Source organism: Limanda limanda, chromosome 4, assembly GCF_963576545.1.
Source record: "Limanda limanda chromosome 4, fLimLim1.1, whole genome shotgun sequence".
NCBI classification, from domain to species: domain Eukaryota; kingdom Metazoa; phylum Chordata; class Actinopteri; order Pleuronectiformes; family Pleuronectidae; genus Limanda; species Limanda limanda.
Genome location: NC_083639.1, coordinates 16,993,885 through 17,011,093, shown reverse-complemented (window position 1 = coordinate 17,011,093; position 17,209 = coordinate 16,993,885). Strand labels below are relative to the sequence as shown.

Here is a 17,209-nt window from a genome sequence, read left to right as displayed (position 1 = left end):
AGGACAAAAACAAAACGGAGGTTGAAATTGTTTGACCATCATTTTTAATTTGGACGCGTTTTATAAATACCATGAAGTCTTTTAAGGCCTGAGTGACACTGAATGGTGACCACGGCATTCAAAGTGGACACTCTGGACAGTGGTGAGACAAGGAAAAGATTTATGCAGCAACAGTTGAACATGACAAACCACTATGGTCGAGGCCAGAAACAGTGTTGGTAAACGAAAATGACAAACATGGTTCACGCGGCAATAGCTGCAGATGTAGACCCTGACAAAACGTTGACAAACAGTTAAAAACATCTGTGGTAATATTAGTTTAATGTCCACTGCACAGAAGCTGGGACAGTAGCCTTGTTTTCATATAGATCATCTGTGTTTTGGTCTCTCAAGTGATGGAACTAAAGACTATATTAATTTGAGGTAAATTCCTTAAAAAAAAAACATGAACATTGCTCAAATTGAAAAGAATCTAGGGATTACTGCTCAGATTAACTGGTGATAAATCAGTGCTAAGAGATAATCCTGACAAACATAATGAATACCGCCGAATTAACATGAGAAAGCACAGCAAATCAAATAAATGTATCTATTGCATATAAAGGTGAGTCTTTGAGCTGCTGCCTCTAAAGCAAATAGCTTGGCCCGCAGACATTAAATGATGCCATCCAATGATTGAGTTCTCAGCAAATAAAAGCAGCCTACTTTTATACATATACTATGTTTTGATTTTTCTGCACACACAAAGTCCTTCTCTGATGGCCTTGCAATGAACTGCCTTCGGGTGTTAGAGCTGTGTCGGTCTTAGCCCTCTCTTCAGGCTGAAACAGGTGAACAGACCAATCACAGCTCCTCGTGGAGAGTCATTTATGCTGGGCAGTGCTTGCACACAGAGACCTAGGGCCTGTGAATGACAAATTTGACCTTAGCTGGCCGTGTGGCTGTCTGTAGGTGACGCGCTGTCAGGTGAGGGATCTGAAGTAGATGGTGTAGCGTCAGTTTCAGGGGATAAGGCGGAGCCCTCGGTCTGGGCAGCAGAGGCGGCGACGCTGTCAGACTCTGCTTGGGTGGTACTCTCTTTATCTTCCTCCTGGGGATAGAGCTCAGGGTACTTCTGCATGCACTCTTGCATGTTGCGGAAGTTGTCGATGCACTCCGAGCCCTTCACCTCGTCTGTGCTGTAGTGGAAGCAGGAGAACGCCTCTTTGAACTGAGACCCGCATGGTCCGCTGGCCATGCCGCCCAGGCACGGGCAGTTCCAGTTGATGTCTCCACTTGGCAGGATCAGCCCTGAACAGACAGGAGACCACACAATGACAAGTCAGCAGGATGAGTGGAAGAGCAAAAGAAAAAGGTGGAAGTGTATATTTTGTGGGGCTGTTAAGAATCCACAGTTCATATCTGTTGTTTTATTTTATCCTTTTTTTTGGGAGGGGGACTTGAATGTACCTGGGGGAAGGGGGGTCTGCAATTTCTGAGTTATTAATAAGACTGGGTTAAGCCAAGCTTTGACTGCAGGTGAATTTACTGAATTGCAATTGGACCAAAAGAGCTGCAAGGCAATAAAATAGGTTTAAAGTGTAATATTTATGAAGTATACAGCTTTCCTCAACTTGAAATAGAATAAGAATTCCTTGATTCAGATGTTATGTGTTAATTTTGAAACGAAAATAATGACAGCGAACACGATGGCTGTGCTCAAGAAAAAAATATGGCAATTTATCATCCCATGCAAAGACCAAAATCAAAGGTGTTTTCCTATTGGTCAGTACTTTTAGACTTCCTTACACTGTCAGTGGCTCTGAGGACAATGTGATGTCTCTGAGCAAAAAATATATGGGTTAATCATTTTGAAGGCTAAATCAGTTGTTGAGGACTATTTTCAGCAGTAGTTTTGTGTGCGTGTGTGTGTGTGGGGGGGGGGGGATGTAATAGAGTGGTGTGTGTTAAATATTGAGTCAAAATAAACTAGTGTGTGATCGCACAGTAATGAAGTGTTGCAGTGGCGTGCTTTAGTACAAAGAGCTTCACAGTTTTGGTTACACTATTCATAGCATTTGCCTTCAATAAGAATAGATAATATCACCAGACCGGTTCTGTGAGGGATCCCTGTGTTTCGGCTTCTCTTACAGTAACGTATTAACAAACCTTGCTCCTCGTACGGATCGTTGGGATCATCTGCAATCAGCTCAGCATTGCTGGGCGCCTCATGGTCTTCCTTGGTCACAAAGATAATGCGATCTTTACCTTAAATAAGAAAAATGGGGATTAACACAAACGATTGAGTCAGAAAACCTGATCCTGGATGATACTCTGATGTTATCTTATGATGCAGAATTATGTTTTTTCCGTTTACACTCAAACGAACACGGTGTTGTTGTGGTGTTTGGCCGACATGTGTCACCAGGGGGCGCTCTCTGCCAGTAGCTATGATTCAACCTGCTCAACTGTCTGACACCTCGGTGACTGTACTCACTGCTAACCCTGTGGCAGCTTTACCCGTTTGTCACTTCGCCTATGTGTCGTATTACTGCAGCGATTATAGCGGAAAGGTTCCATGATACCAGAAGTAAAACATGTGAATCTAGAGCCCTTCTGCTGCTGCTGCTGCTGGGGGCTGAGCTCCACCCCCCCCCCCCCCCCCACGCATCGAGCGCAGTTAGCTAACCTTCCGCGAGTTACCGCTGTTTCTGGAGAGTTAGCCAGCTAGCATGGCGGCTAACCCGGTGACATTGCTCAGCGACGAGCTGAAAATGAATGAAAGAGGACGCGACATTACCTTCCTGCCTGCAGTACGACATGTCTGCCGGTGTGTGTGTCCGTCGAGCCTCGTCCTCAGCGCGGAAAGGTCACCAGTGGGAGAGGAATTACACAAACACGGCGACGATTTCATCTGACGAACCAGCCGGCGTCCAGCGAGCTCGTTGCCCCTCTGACCTGCTCACATGCGGGCGCACACTGATGACGTCAACCCCCAAAAAAATAATGTATGGGAAGATAATAAATGAGTTTAGTACTTTGTACTAAATAAACATACGTTTACGCTAAGTAATTCAATTAAACCCATTGAAAATAATTAAATCAAATAAGAAATTAATTGATATGATTTTTTTTAATTAATATAATTAAAATAATTCAGTTTCCTTTTCACTACTTCTGTTAAATTCAAATAACCTTCCAGAGCCTCACCATGTGACCTTACCACAAACACAGTTTCCTGTCAACACAACTTTAAGAAGACATCTTCTGCAGGAGAATCACTGCGGCTTTATTTGTGTGCATGAGCAAGTAGTGGTGATGATATATGTATATGTGTGATCCCAAAGCTTAATAGATACAAGGCAAAGAGCTGAGTGATGAAAAAGTGAATTTGGGACAAAAGTGCAAATTAAGGAAAAATATCATCTAGAATGTATCATCACAAAACCCTAACCTTAACATATCCAATCAATGCTCTTTCCCAAAACGTATTTTTGGGTCATTAGCTCTTAACTTAAGTGGACTTAAGACATTCTCATTTTTATAGAAACATTAAAGCAGAATCATTTAATGCAAAATATGAATGTGATGTGCTTTTAGTAAAATCTCTTTTGTTCTCTTCTCTCAGTTAAACAGAAGCATGTGGTTTGTGGTTGTTGACTGTCTAAGCTTGTTGCTGCATATTGTGTGGTTCTACTGTCAAATCCATTTTAAATTATCAATTACCTATTCTTTTATGCAATAATATTTATATTATTGCATTAATATTTATGCAATAATATTTATATTATTGCATAAATACAATTTATTGCTCTCCTATGTATGTTGTATTTATTGCGTTTTTATGTTTCTATGTTCATTGTATGCACCAATAACCAGAGCAAATTCCTTGTATGTGTAAACGTACTTGGCAATAAAATACTTCTGATTCTGAATCTTGATGATTGGGCCAACAAATAATATCTTGTAGTCTACTCTAGTAATATCTAAGTATATTCAGATCATGCTGACAAAGAACAATGAGACAATAGAAATCAAAACACAATTTCCACATTATATGGAAAAAAAAATCCAGTTTTTTTTAATAACTCAATTATGTCTGTTACATAAAGTAAAAACCAAAACAAACCCCTTTTTCAGTCCCTATCAAACCCACCCTCATCCCGACCATCTCGGCAGTATTGTGCAGCGACTCAGTCTGGGAATAAAAGAGCATGACGAAACAGACACAACACTTCTCTTTGAGGACCCAGACACAGGACAAACACTGTGCCCCACATAAGACCAGAGTGATTATGAACACAGTCCAAAATTTGAAATATCAAAATAAAGAGAAATGACAAAACCAGCAACAGTTTGTCTGGGATTAACAGAAACCTTATGAGGAATACAGACTTGATTTATTCTTAGGGCCCTAGAAACCTCAAGTTTGATTGCTATGTGATGAACATGGCATGGCTTACTTTCAGCTCCCCTCAGCTCGTCCAGGCACGGTGCTTTCAGCTTGACATTAGCACTAGCATGTTGTCGCTGTCTGAGTGTTGACTGAACATGCTGTAGATGCCTGAGGTAGTCAGAGACAGCACCTCACACCTGTGTGCTTTCAGGCATCATTCAGCTGATAAGACAGTCAGTGGGGATTTAGGCAGCCTGCAGAGGTGGGGGATAGTTCTTGGAATATAAAGGATTGAAGAGACACAACACAATGCTCCACACTGGGAGTAACCCACACAGTTATCAAGCTGCTGGTGGGGAAACAAGGGTGGCCGAAAATATAACCTTTCCCAGCTGCAAAAATGACTGATTGTGCGAAAACAATGCATTATAAAAAATAATGATGAGAGGGGGTGGATGCTTTGTGTCGGGGTGTGTGTCACAAGGTTGGTATTTTCTAGAAGAGCAGTGCGCCCATGCTGCCCACTTCACTCTGCTCCTTCACAAAGATCTCAAAGTACTGGTAGATGATGGTCACAGCCAAGAGGATTCCTGTACCCGAACCGATCGCACCCAGGAAATCTGCCATGACAGACAGACCACCTATACACAGACCACCAAAGGCAGCAGCTGTGGGGATGTACCTGCAAATAACAAATAAGAATTATAAACAAACATTTTGAAAGACATCAATTGTTATTCTGCGAATAGCGAACAGAAAGAAACATCATAGGCCATTTTCTTAGGTTGCTTTATACCTGTTAAGCTCATGCACCATAGAGGTCTCTCTGTGGCCTCTCATCACCATCTGTTGCTCCTTCAGCTGCTTCGCCACCTGAGACACACACAATGATATCAGTGGACAGTTTTACACAAACAAAAAAAAACAAAACACAATCATACACTTACATCTTTGGCAGAGGATCCTGAGACGTCAATCCAGGTCTTGGAGAAGAAAGCGCAGGAGCCGAGCATGAAGACGATGTAGATGACAGCATGGACTGGGTCGTCCAAAACAGAACCAAATGACTCCGGTGGAGAAAGGTAGTAGCAGAGCCCAGCCACTGGGTAGGCTCGAGCTGGTCCTCCACTCGTGGCGTCCTTAAGAAAAAACAGACTTTGTTAGCGAGATGGTGCAAATCCATGACTTACAGGGGAGTCAGAGTCTGAATCTGATTGTACCATTTTTATACAAATAACACAGAGACTTCGTGATACAATCGCTCGATTCTAAAACATGTTGCAAGGACTGAGACCCTATAGCATACTTACAGACCAGGTTCCCAGGAGGTTGACTAGGAAGTTGCCGCTGAAACGCGTTGAGAGCATCTGAGAAATGACGTAGAGATTAGAGACCAGCGCAGACTGCAGGATGATGGGGATGTTGGAGGTGTAGAACAGTTTGATGGGGTAGGTGTTGTATTGGCCACGGTAGCGTGCAGACTTGATGGGCAGGTCCACTCTGAAGCCCTGGTGAGGAAACACAGTCCACATATGTTTAGCCACAGGGCGGCTACAAAGCACCAAAAGATCTAAGTATCACGTAGAATGTATGTTTATCTATAATCCAATAAAAGTTTTTGATAGTAATAAAACCAGATAAGAAACTATACTGCTTGTGGTTGCCGTTTGCAGCTCACCTGGAAGTAGATGACCACTGCAAACACGAAGACGGTGGCGATGAGGTTCAGGAGGTTGGGCAGGTTTTGTCTGTAGAAGCCTTCTCTCAGAGCACGGACCTTGTCTGTGCGAGTGGCCAGTAGATGGAAGAGAGCAATAATGGCTCCCTCAAACTCAGTGCCTAGATAAACCAGAGGAGACAGAGGGTGAGGCATTATGACACATTTTAAGAGCTTTATCGAATTCCTTGTCAATGCATGTTTGTTTCCAGTGCTCCTACCTCTGCCAGTGTTGACGGTGGTGGGACTGAAGGCCTTCCACACGATCGTCTCACAGATGTTGGTGGCAATGAAGAGAGAGATTCCTGAGCCCAGACCATAGCCCTTCTGGAGAAGCTCATCCAGCAGCAAGACAATCAAACCTGCAACGAAGAGCTACGGAAACAGGCACAATGTTTGTACTGAGACAGGATATGTAAACATGTAGTTGTAATGAACAACTAATCAATCCGCCTTTAGACAGTGCTTGATAAACCTGCCTTCCACATGAAAATAAAGCTTATTAAATTTTTTTTTGGGCAAATAAATCATTAAGTTGTAAAACTTACATTCAAATTATGAAATGCATAAACCTTAAATTGTGTTAATCAAGCCTCAATTTGTCTGCTTGGACATTAAATGTACTTTTGCAGGTGAAAAGCATTAATTATTAATAGATCAGTGGATTAATTTGTTTTTTATTTGTTTATTGCTAATCTTTGTTAGATAAGCTTAGCACTGTTTGCCATTTCCAAATTTTAAGACACAGTAAAAGTCTTAACTTAAGTAAAAGAGCAGCAGCAGGATTTTTTGTATTTACCTGGATGATGATGAGTAAGCATATCCCAGCACCCATCTCTGAGGGGTCTCCATACATGCCAGTCATGACGTACACAATGGCCTGTCCAATGGTGATGATCATTCCAAACACTGTAAAAAGACAGAAACAATGATTTGCATTGGCATCATGAGGCATAGCTGCTGCCAAAACTGTTGTTCCCAAATAAAACAGTGCTGTGACAATGCAGGCTTCAAAGAATCTTCAATGCTTCAAAGAAGTGAGATACATTCTAAAAAAAGCAGCTGTAATGAGGAATAAAACCTACATTTCTGGGCTCCATTGAAAAGGGCTCTGTCCTTGGGAGTGTCGCCCACTTCAATGATCTTGGCACCAGCCAGCAGTTGCATGATTAGGCCCGATGTGACAATGGGTGAGATACCCAGCTCCATCAGAGTACCTGCAAGACAATGTGGGCTGCACTTAGAAACATAATCAGCCTCACTTACATAAAGAATAGCCCCAGCAATAGAAACAATGGCAGAAGGACTACAACTGTTGACCTTTGACTAATCACACGTGGTGATGAGATTATGTAACAGCTGATAACAGCACTGGAATCCAATGAGTTGTCCTTACTGGAGCTGCACCAGACATACAAGAGCTTTCATGATTTAAGAGTGACATTCAATTTGATCCAATTCAAGCACCTCTGTTGGAAGCCAGGATTACTCTCATCCAGTAGAAGGGATCTGCCGAGTCTGATGACATGATGCCAAAGAGTGGGATCTGAATGAACAAGAAGGAGAAATATAAAAACAATGCAATGATCCACCGTCACCAATAAGAGAACCAGTAATGTGGTTGTGATTGAAATTTGTGATCAAGAGATACCAACCTGGCAGCACACCAGGAAGATGAATAGTGTGATAGCGGTCCATAGTACTTTTTCTCTAAACTGAATCTAAAAGGGATGAAAAAAGAACAAATATCAATGCAAAATTCACGATTGTATAGAGCATAATTTATACCACTTTAATACACGATGACGGATCAACACATACCTTTCTTTCTGGTTTCTGAATTTCTGGCAGGACCGCACAGAAGGGCTTGATGACCTCCAAAAATTTAACTTCAGAGAGAGATTACAAGATTAGTACGAAGCCATAGTAACACTGCAATTACATTACACTTTAGGGTCAGCACGTCTCCTAGCATTGTCGTCAACATTGGGGTTATTTAAAATGTTAGGTCCCCTTAAACAAGGTTAGCTTAGACGATACGTCATCACTAGCCAGCAGTCAAACATCTGCCAGCTGAACATGGCAACTGGACAGAGGAGCAACCAGCACAGCGTTTCTCTGTGAATATGGGGAAGTATAAAAACATAAAGTTGAGCAAGGTTGAGAGAAACCAGTCTCCAGTGTGTTGTCATGCTCGCGGCTGCTCTGCTGCATGTTTTGAGATTATCAGCTGTGTCAATCACTGAATCTGTCTTTAACGCGAAATGATTTAACACGAAATTGAACCCGAATCAGGATTTCAATCAACTCGCTGCTGCAAATCCAAATAGAAATGCTCATTAAAAGCGAGACGAGCTGGGTTTCGGTTTGTGTTTCCTGCAAGTTTTCCTAAATGAAGAGTTCGAGCAGCTAGCTGCCGTTAGCCTGATGCTAACCATCGTTCAATCACAAAACGATTGAGCAATGGCTTTAAAACAGGAAGCTCAATCAAAGTAGTCAATTAAAACGCCTGGAATCACATCTGACTGCGATAGAAACCTCAGAAACGTCGCCAAATCAAAGCGAGGCGAAATTTGAATACAGTTCCAACTTCCGTTATGGGCTAGCTCAACTTGCCTACCGAACCCAAGGTTAGCTAAGTAGCTTCCCGGTGAGCTCCGAGTCCGACACCGCTGCAGCTAAACGAAAAGAGAACACACGGCAGCTAGTGAAGCCCACCAGTACAAGTGTGGAAGAGAGAAGAAGCTCACTTACTCCCCATGGTGTCGGAGTCCTCTGGCTGGCTGGTGTCTGGGAGCAGTGGGAGAGCCGACTGGGTCAGTGTGGCTCCATTCAGCCGCTGTGTGGGGAAAGAGAGAGAGGGCAGCAGAGACACGTCACCAGACGAGCCGCTAACACACGTCACTTCTCCGGTGCTCCACACACACACGCGTCACTCCTCCGGCTGCAGGCCGCGCGCAGCCCCGGTTCCTCACGCACACGCCGCAGTGTGATGTGCACGTCCCATCGGAACGAGAACATGCATGTTCAAACTAATAACATTAATAATCTCATATCTGTAACTCGCATTCCTCCCATCCTCCAGAGGGCGCCCCGGCACGAACTACCCCGGAGTTCGGACACACTCCTCCATTAGATTCCTTCCCCTCAGAAACCCTTGCATACCATCGACTGTCTATAAAGAGGTGTGCACATAGACTTTGTAATAATAACAATAATCATAATCAGAATATCAACCGGCTATTAGCCCCACATCTTAGCAGTACATCGGTTTTAAACAAACCAAACAGGCATTTAATTTCAAATTGATATTATACATATTGTTGATATACCTCCCGTGACAGATGATTGATTACCTTTCCTCATAATTTTGCTTTAAAGCTTTACAAAGCCACATTTTTTGCTTCTCTTAATTGCAATCTGTATTGTGTAGCCATTTGCAGACATTGAATTTGTATTACATGAACATTTTGGTATTTTTAACCAAGTAAAAGTGCAATAAAAACAATTAATAGTATAACCTAGTCAAAGCTGAAATACACTCGGCCCCTGCTCACTGGGATCCGAGCAATGCTGCTCTCTTTTTGACATCCTGAAGGCATGAATTCCTCAGACAGTCCTCCTGATAGTTTAATTTCACCTAATGTGTTGGTTGATTCTGAATACACGTCTACTGCATATCTGTCCATCTTATCCCTCCACTGTTGCCACTGTCGCCCCTGTTGTCTTTTATTTCTTAATTTTTTCTTTGCGATAGTGTTTTTGAGGGAAGCTATATAGGATATCCAATTAGGGCCCATATGGAAACAGTCTTAGTCTTTAGACCAAAATGCATATTAGTTTTAGTCACATTTAGTCATCTTTATCCTTCTTAGTTTTAGTCTAGTTTTCGTCAACGGAAACTCAGAACATTTTAGTCTAGTTTTACTCAACGAAAACGAATTACATTTTAGTCTAGTTTTAGTCACATTTAATAGCCACATTAAACTCCTTATCTTCCCTTCTCAGGTCACTTTGTGTTGTGTCTACAAGTGCATACTAGTCTAGCTTGCAGTACTTAGGTTGTCCATTAGATATCCCTATAGATCTATAGCAGGGGTCGGCAACCTTTACTATCAAAAGAGCCATTTTGCCCCCTCATCCCCGAAATAAAATTTGTCTGGAGCCGCAAAACATATTTGATAACAAAGCTAATAAAGTTTTATATAAAGTTATACTATACTAAACTATAGATTGTTGCATTTATGAAATTATAGAACAACAATAAAGAAAACTGTTGGCATTTTATATCTATTTTTACCTGTTACAACAAAGGGAAACACCAAATGCTTATGAAGAGGAGAAGAAAATACACAGGCAAGTGTAGGCCTACTTTGAAATAAATTAAACGCAGACCTATGTAGGGCTATTTGAGTCCTCCCCATATTTGTGGGAAATGTATGAAATAAGAAGTACCCTATTTTGAAATAAATAAAAACATAGCTGCAGCCTAAAATATTTTAGTTGGCGAAATGTGAAAACAAAAAGTGAAAGAAGATCAGACTGGAGGCGGACAGTGAAACTGCAGCTCGGTAGAAACCAACTGCAGCCTCTGCTCTGATCAAGAAGCTGCGGCGCTGATCTCAGAGCAGCTGAGACTAGAGAAACTCTGTGTTTTCACTGTTTCCATAGTTAAGAAGCAGCCTGTCAGGCAAAACTATACATGGTGGATATGTGGTTGATTTAGCTCTAAGGTCAGGTAGGCATAGCAGTTGTATTGTGCTATCAAAGCATTTGAATCTTCAAAATCTAGGCTTGATATTCTCTTATATTTTAATGATACACTACACTGCATTAATTGGAATTCAGCTGTAGGGATATACTAGGAGATCTGTATATATCCCAGAGACTAATTGTATCCATAATTTAAGTACTACAAGCTAGACTATTATGCAGTTGTAGACACAACACAGGGGGTCCAGACAATGATGACATCTACATCTCACAGAAACTCAAGCAGACCAAGACTTTCAACCCACTTCCAAGTTCAGGAAGGAAGTATCTTAGTACCACTCTTGGCCTTACGTTTGGTAAGGTTATGTCCTGTGGACGCACAAAGGACCTTGGACAACCACGGCGTACATATAAAGCCAAAGGTGATGGGAACTGCTACTTCCGGGCCATCAGCTACATCCTGACAGGATCAGAGGACAACCACTCCCTTCTCAGAGATAAACTACTTGAACCAAAATGTTATGACTTTTATTATATTATATATTATCAATTGCATTATGTTTTGGGTATGTGCTTTTATTTTAATGTTTAACACTACTGAGAAGTGTTTTGATCTTTGTGGATGTTTTGATGTTGTTATCAGTTTTTCTGGTTGAAGTTAAAAAAGTCTATGTTTTAGAGTTTTAAGATTTAAGTTATTTAGCTTTCTCCCTTAATTTACCTGACAAAGCTGAACCCCCAATAAAATGTTGAAAAATTAAGTAATAGGTAATAAGTCAAAGGCTTGTGTGCCTCCGTGAACCTGAAGACTATATTAGTGGGGGTTATACTCCTGGCAGGTACTACCAAACCAGGCAGTTTTAAGGTTAGAGGCCAGTCTAAAAGCAGCTTTGCCATCAGCCATTGGCAGTAGGAGGATTGGATGAAGATTGGGCTGATGTATTTGTCATACATATGAATGGTGTTTCTGCCTATGCAAATTAGGACATATTCAATAAGTATGGAGCTCATGTGCATATTCAAATTCATTTCAAAAGAAACTTGTATTGTCAAAAAATTTTACTTTTCATGAATACTTTCATTGTGTAAAGTTTCATTTCGATAGGAGTAAAGGAAAGAGATAGCCCCATTGGGGTGTATTGTTGCCTGGCCTTATTGGCACACATCTCGGATTGATGAGAATTAAACATATTTCCTCAACTAGGATTTCTTAGGACTTTTAGAATGTTGTTCTGGACACCTCATAGAAATAATCTATGCTGAAAAAAAATCTTTTCGATTAGTTGATCGTAAAACGCTACTTTGCCTGGACTATAAGTAGAGTTTTTAACCACTTGAAGTCACAATGAATCAAGCTTGTCTCCATACTCACCACTAGAGCGCAGTGTTGCTCCGGTGTATTTAGCCATGCCTCTATGTGCTTGCGTGTATATGTGTGTGTGTGTGTGTGTGTGTGTGTGTGTGTGTGTGTGTGTGTGTGTGTGTGTGTGTGTGTGTGTGTGTGTGTGTGTGTGTGTGTGTGTGTGTGTGTGTGTGTTGTCCCAGTATAACGCATGATGTAGGGATCTCTTTACACAGTCATATTATTTCGAATAATGTAAAAGCGATTATCCATGTTTTAAGGTTTGGTTTGGGTTTGTGTAAGTCTCTCAGAAAGCAATGTCAGTCAATGATGTGTGGCCTTAGTGGGATGTTAAGGGGAATTCAATTGAAATTAAGTAGATGTATTGACCAGAGGCTGAATCAAGGTGTGTTTGTATTATGAGGAGATTTCATTCTGTCACATTCTAGGTCAGTGACTGCAGGATTGAGTGGTGGTGAGCACCTATGGCTGCACAGTGCTGCTGACTGGTGGCACACTTAACCACTGATTCATAATAATGAAACAACTGAGTGACAATGAGTGGACCACTTGATTTGTTTTTCAGCACAAAACACACACACACACACACACACACACACACACACACACACACACACACACACACACACACACACACACACACACACACACACACACACACACACACACACACACAGAGGTAAAGGAGGATGGTGGAGAGCCTGCTCATCTGCCCTCAGATAAAGAGATATTTGTTTGTGTGGTTACATAATGACAGCAGCACTGTGAGCTGACACAGAGGTGAAGACAAGCAAATACCAAACAGCCCCCCTCCAGTCTCTGCTTTCCACCACACTTTAAATGGCCTCTTATATTCAACTTCTGATGCAGGGTGTAATTCTGAAACAGAAATTACAAGTGTGAATGTATTCACCAAATCATCGTTTAATGAAAACAGGAATTAGAAATCAAGAAATTGAATTGCTCTGATAATGAGAAAAACATAATTATGATTTAATACAACATGTGCTTTCCGTCCCTGGGCACCAGGCCATACAAATAAGCAGTGGCATTTCCCTAATAAAAGAAAACACAGGCAAATAAAACATGAATGCAAATCTCATTTGTGTGATACGTGTTCCCCCTGCAGTGAAGATGCACGTGTGTATTTATGTGGAGGACAGCATATCTGTCTGCAACCTTCAATTATGTAAACACGCCTACGTTTCATTGTATGCCTGTTACATGCAACCCAGTCTTATCAGAAAACGTGTAGTGGCAATGTTGGTCCACTTGGAAAGACGTTCCCATCTAAAAAACCCTGGGCTACACTGAATTTGCATTGGCTAAAAACTTAAGAGGATAAAAACTAAGTTCTCCAAGGACAAAAAACATCCTGGATTATCGAATCTGTACCCCGGGAACCAGCATTAAGCCGTTAAATTTATACATAATTATATACATTTTTTGACTAAATCTGAAAAACAGGCCATATGAACCCTCTCAACGTAAGGGCACAAGCTTATGATTAAGGTCCATCACCAGGTGAACATTTACATTGGCTGCTTTTTATCAAAAATAGTTTAACTGATAAAAGAAAACATATTACATTCATAATCAAATAAAAAGGCATCTCAGTGTTTTTCTACTAATGTAATTTACTGATCACTGTTGATTATTATGTCTCATTACACCAAATACAATTTTGCTTGATGTATTTATGGCAAATAGAAACCATCTAGTTTGAGGCAAACTTTAATTAAAACAGTATGAACCTTATAGTGTTTGTGATTTTGAACTGGTATTTATCCTCTCTATTAACAGCATATTTGAATGCTTTATATTATATTCGGACTGCACCTGATGCTTGTTGCCTTCTCTCCTCTTCCAGGGAGGTTATGTTTTTGTCTGGCTTTGTTTGTTTTCAGGATTAGTTAAACAACATATTTCTATGAAAATGTGTGTAGGGGTGAGGCATGATCCATTAAATCTTGGTGCGGATCTGAATCCGTGGGGGATTCACCAAAGAGATGAGCAGATTACCAGTATTAGTCAGTACTATGTCAGTAAGTTGTTATTCGATTCTCAATGTAAAGCAACAGCTCACCCTCTTTAATCAAACACTCTTTGATTCAAGCACAGGGTAAACTCCCTTTTCATGTGGTAACTTACTCTCTGTTCCCCACATACTGCTGCTGCCGCAAATTACATCATATATCATTATATCCATTATGTCCTCACTTCATTTCAGAAAAAGACATAAAAAGAACACACACGCACACACAGACACGTACACCTTCCTGCCCTTCACCTCCACATAACCACACACATCTGCTTCACCTGACAGAGGCATGCAGTCTGCCTGCGGGGTGGGAAGATTATATTTGAACAGGAACACAAACAGTGATAATGTCAGCACATCGTCAGTAGCGTAATTTGCATCTGTTGCGGAAGAATCCGGCCTTTTATTTTCTTCCTTATTTTTAGACATGAGTAATTGTAAAAAGTGAAGTGGTGCGTCACTTGCATGAGTCTGTGGGCAGTTTTATCAGCAGATAGTTGTGTCACAGCAACAGCACTCAGCTTGGGGGTTATAAATCTTAATGCTTTATCCATACTTATAAATAAAGACTTTCTCTGCCTTGTTTAGCCCTGATGAGTGTTTTTCTCAGTGGACAGTGTTAGTGCTGAAACTGTCATATACACGTCACTTCAGAGTTCTGAGGGTTACATCTGTCCTGAGCTGTTCACCAGCTGGGAGTGAGCTGTATTCCTGGATACACAAATACTATTTATGTACATTAAGCGCTTATGTAAACCCACTCCTGAGGACAGGGACACGTCCATAAGAAGGTAAAGGACATATCAGAGGGTAAAGAGAATCCTAGTACAGTTGAAGGGTTTGGTGGCTACATTTGATTTTACTTTCATAACGAGTTTGTCATTACAACACCATGTCTGGCACCTGTCTGTCACTGAAAGCACGTCAGACAGCAGAGACTCTGTTTGGCAGACACAGCCACTTGTGACTAAACAGTGTTACACAGTGGTTTTATGTATTCACAGTATTTATCTATTTTACAGCATAAAGTCCAAACCGCTGTCATCCCAAAGCTAATCCAACCGAGGCCTGGCAGTGAAACAGGAGTCACTGTGAAACCCATAGACTGATTTGAGGGGGCAGGAAGTCTTCCTTCATTTGACCCTCATGGATGAGCTTGAATAAAGAGCGTGTTCAGTGTTAATCTGTGCTTCGGAGGCTTCATTATAGTAATTAAGTGGTCAGCATAAATGAGTTTGACAGAGTGGACTGGCTAGAGGACAACTAGAGCCTCGGGCCAGGTCCAGGCCGATCCCGGCAGAGAGCGTCACTGCCACCGTTATGCAACAATGATTACGTCTTGGCTCGTGTTTTGCTTTTCCTTTGCTGTCCATTTCTCTGCCGACCGCACAGTGTGGTCATTTGCGGTCCTTTAAACAGTTTTGTTGTCTCTGCATAGCGGCTATAGTATTAACATATATGGTATCAATTAAGTGAGTGAGGGAGGATGTTATGAATCAAATGGTTTAGATCAGAAAGGGGTTAGTGCATGTCCTCCTGTGATAAATAGTCATTGGTTAAATCATGCTCTAATATTTCACACATCACAGAAGTTAATTCTCTACCTTTATTTTAGCATTTTGACAGAATAACCTTAACTCAATGTTCACTGTATTTTCTGAGCAAATATGTGACAGGGATCATTTAAATGCGAGTTCAAACGCAGCTGATAAGTCCATATTGACTTATCAGCAGCATATATGTTCTTACTGTAGCTCCGTCTTCTCATTACACCATTCTCGTATGAAAGCTCAGCTGCCTAATCTCTTCTCTCTCTCTCTCTCTCTCTCTCTCTCTCTCTCTCTCTCTCTCTCTCTCTCTCTCTCTCTCTCTCTCTCTCTCTCTCTCTCTCTCTCTCTCTCTCTCTCTCTCACACACACGCACACGCACACCAACACCCACCCACCCCTTAGTGGCTGAATTCTTATCAAATCATATACAGATTAAAATAGGTCAGCAGAAAACCCCCCACAGCCATCATCATCTTCATCATAGGACATTTTTTCTCCAGCATACCCTTCAAGCAGCAAAAGAGATTTACAGAAGCATTTTTTACAGTTAGTTTTCTACACAACATGTTCAGTCTGTTTTTCTACTCTTCATCTCTTCCTCTATTACATTACTGACCTGTTTATGTAACTGTCTGCACAGAGCTTGTCACCATCATGTAAACTCAATTCAGCACCTGTCGAAACAGGCTTGGCCATGTTCCTGATTCACACAGCAATCGCTTTGTGTCTCTATGTTGGTGCCAATCTACCTGAATTTTACATTAATGATGTGTACAAAAATTTTCCCATGTCTATTTTGAGACCTATACTGACATTTTCTTATCTAATATAAGGTAATAAAATACTTGGTGTGGTAAATTTTGTTCTGATAAATCCATATTAAATGAGATTCATAGGCAGATCACAACTGCATATAAACCAGAAGTTCCAGAAATAATACACAAAAAAGGGTTTTAAAGCCATTTGGGTTCACCTTAAATTAAAGCTCACTGATTGGCCCCCTATAAATAGTGAAAACTGAATAGCACTAGCATACCTTCCTAGGCCACAACTTCACTGGCTGGTTTCAATTCCCATTCTGCTTTCACAGCCAGAGGTGACAGCAGAATCCACTGCATGCTTGCACGCTACAATGTGTGACGGACAATGGAACAATTCTCAGATGGCAATGAGACGACGCAGAGACATGATGCTGGGGATCACATGTGGGACCCATCAGAGAGTTAGCCTGCAGACCACACACTCACACACTTGTGTACACGAACAAACGACCCCCAAAGAAAAATAGATAATCCTTCTGTGATATCCCAGGCCGTGTTTTGTGCATTTGTACGACAGAGAGAGAGAGAGAGAGAGAGAGAGAGAGAGAGAGAGAGAGAGAGAGAGAGAGAGAGAGAGAGAGAGAGAGAGAGAGAGAGAGAGAGAGAGAGAGAGAGAGAGAGAGAGAGAG

General features: G+C 41.4%; 2 protein-coding genes across 2 annotated transcripts; both read right to left on the bottom strand.

The window, feature by feature from the left end:
• Positions 1-27: 27 nt before the first annotated feature.
• Positions 28-2,932, bottom strand: chchd4a (coiled-coil-helix-coiled-coil-helix domain containing 4a). The gene is made up of 3 exons (XM_061069871.1): positions 2,780-2,932; positions 2,149-2,247; positions 28-1,290 (listed from the first exon to the last, which is right to left on the bottom strand). Exons 1-3 carry the CDS (start codon positions 2,799-2,801, stop codon positions 926-928), a joined length of 486 nt encoding a protein of 161 aa, XP_060925854.1. The 5' UTR covers positions 2,802-2,932; the 3' UTR covers positions 28-925.
• Positions 2,933-4,032: 1,100 nt separating this feature from the next.
• Positions 4,033-8,965, bottom strand: LOC133000623 (protein transport protein Sec61 subunit alpha). The gene is made up of 12 exons (XM_061070570.1): positions 8,847-8,965; positions 7,914-7,981; positions 7,748-7,813; positions 7,560-7,638; positions 7,178-7,309; positions 6,892-7,001; positions 6,314-6,467; positions 6,054-6,214; positions 5,686-5,883; positions 5,323-5,514; positions 5,172-5,248; positions 4,033-5,057 (listed from the first exon to the last, which is right to left on the bottom strand). The coding sequence occupies exons 1-12, from the start codon at positions 8,851-8,853 to the stop codon at positions 4,871-4,873; spliced, it is 1,431 nt and encodes a 476-aa protein (XP_060926553.1). The 5' UTR covers positions 8,854-8,965; the 3' UTR covers positions 4,033-4,870.
• Between the last annotated feature and the right edge of the window lie 8,244 nt (positions 8,966-17,209).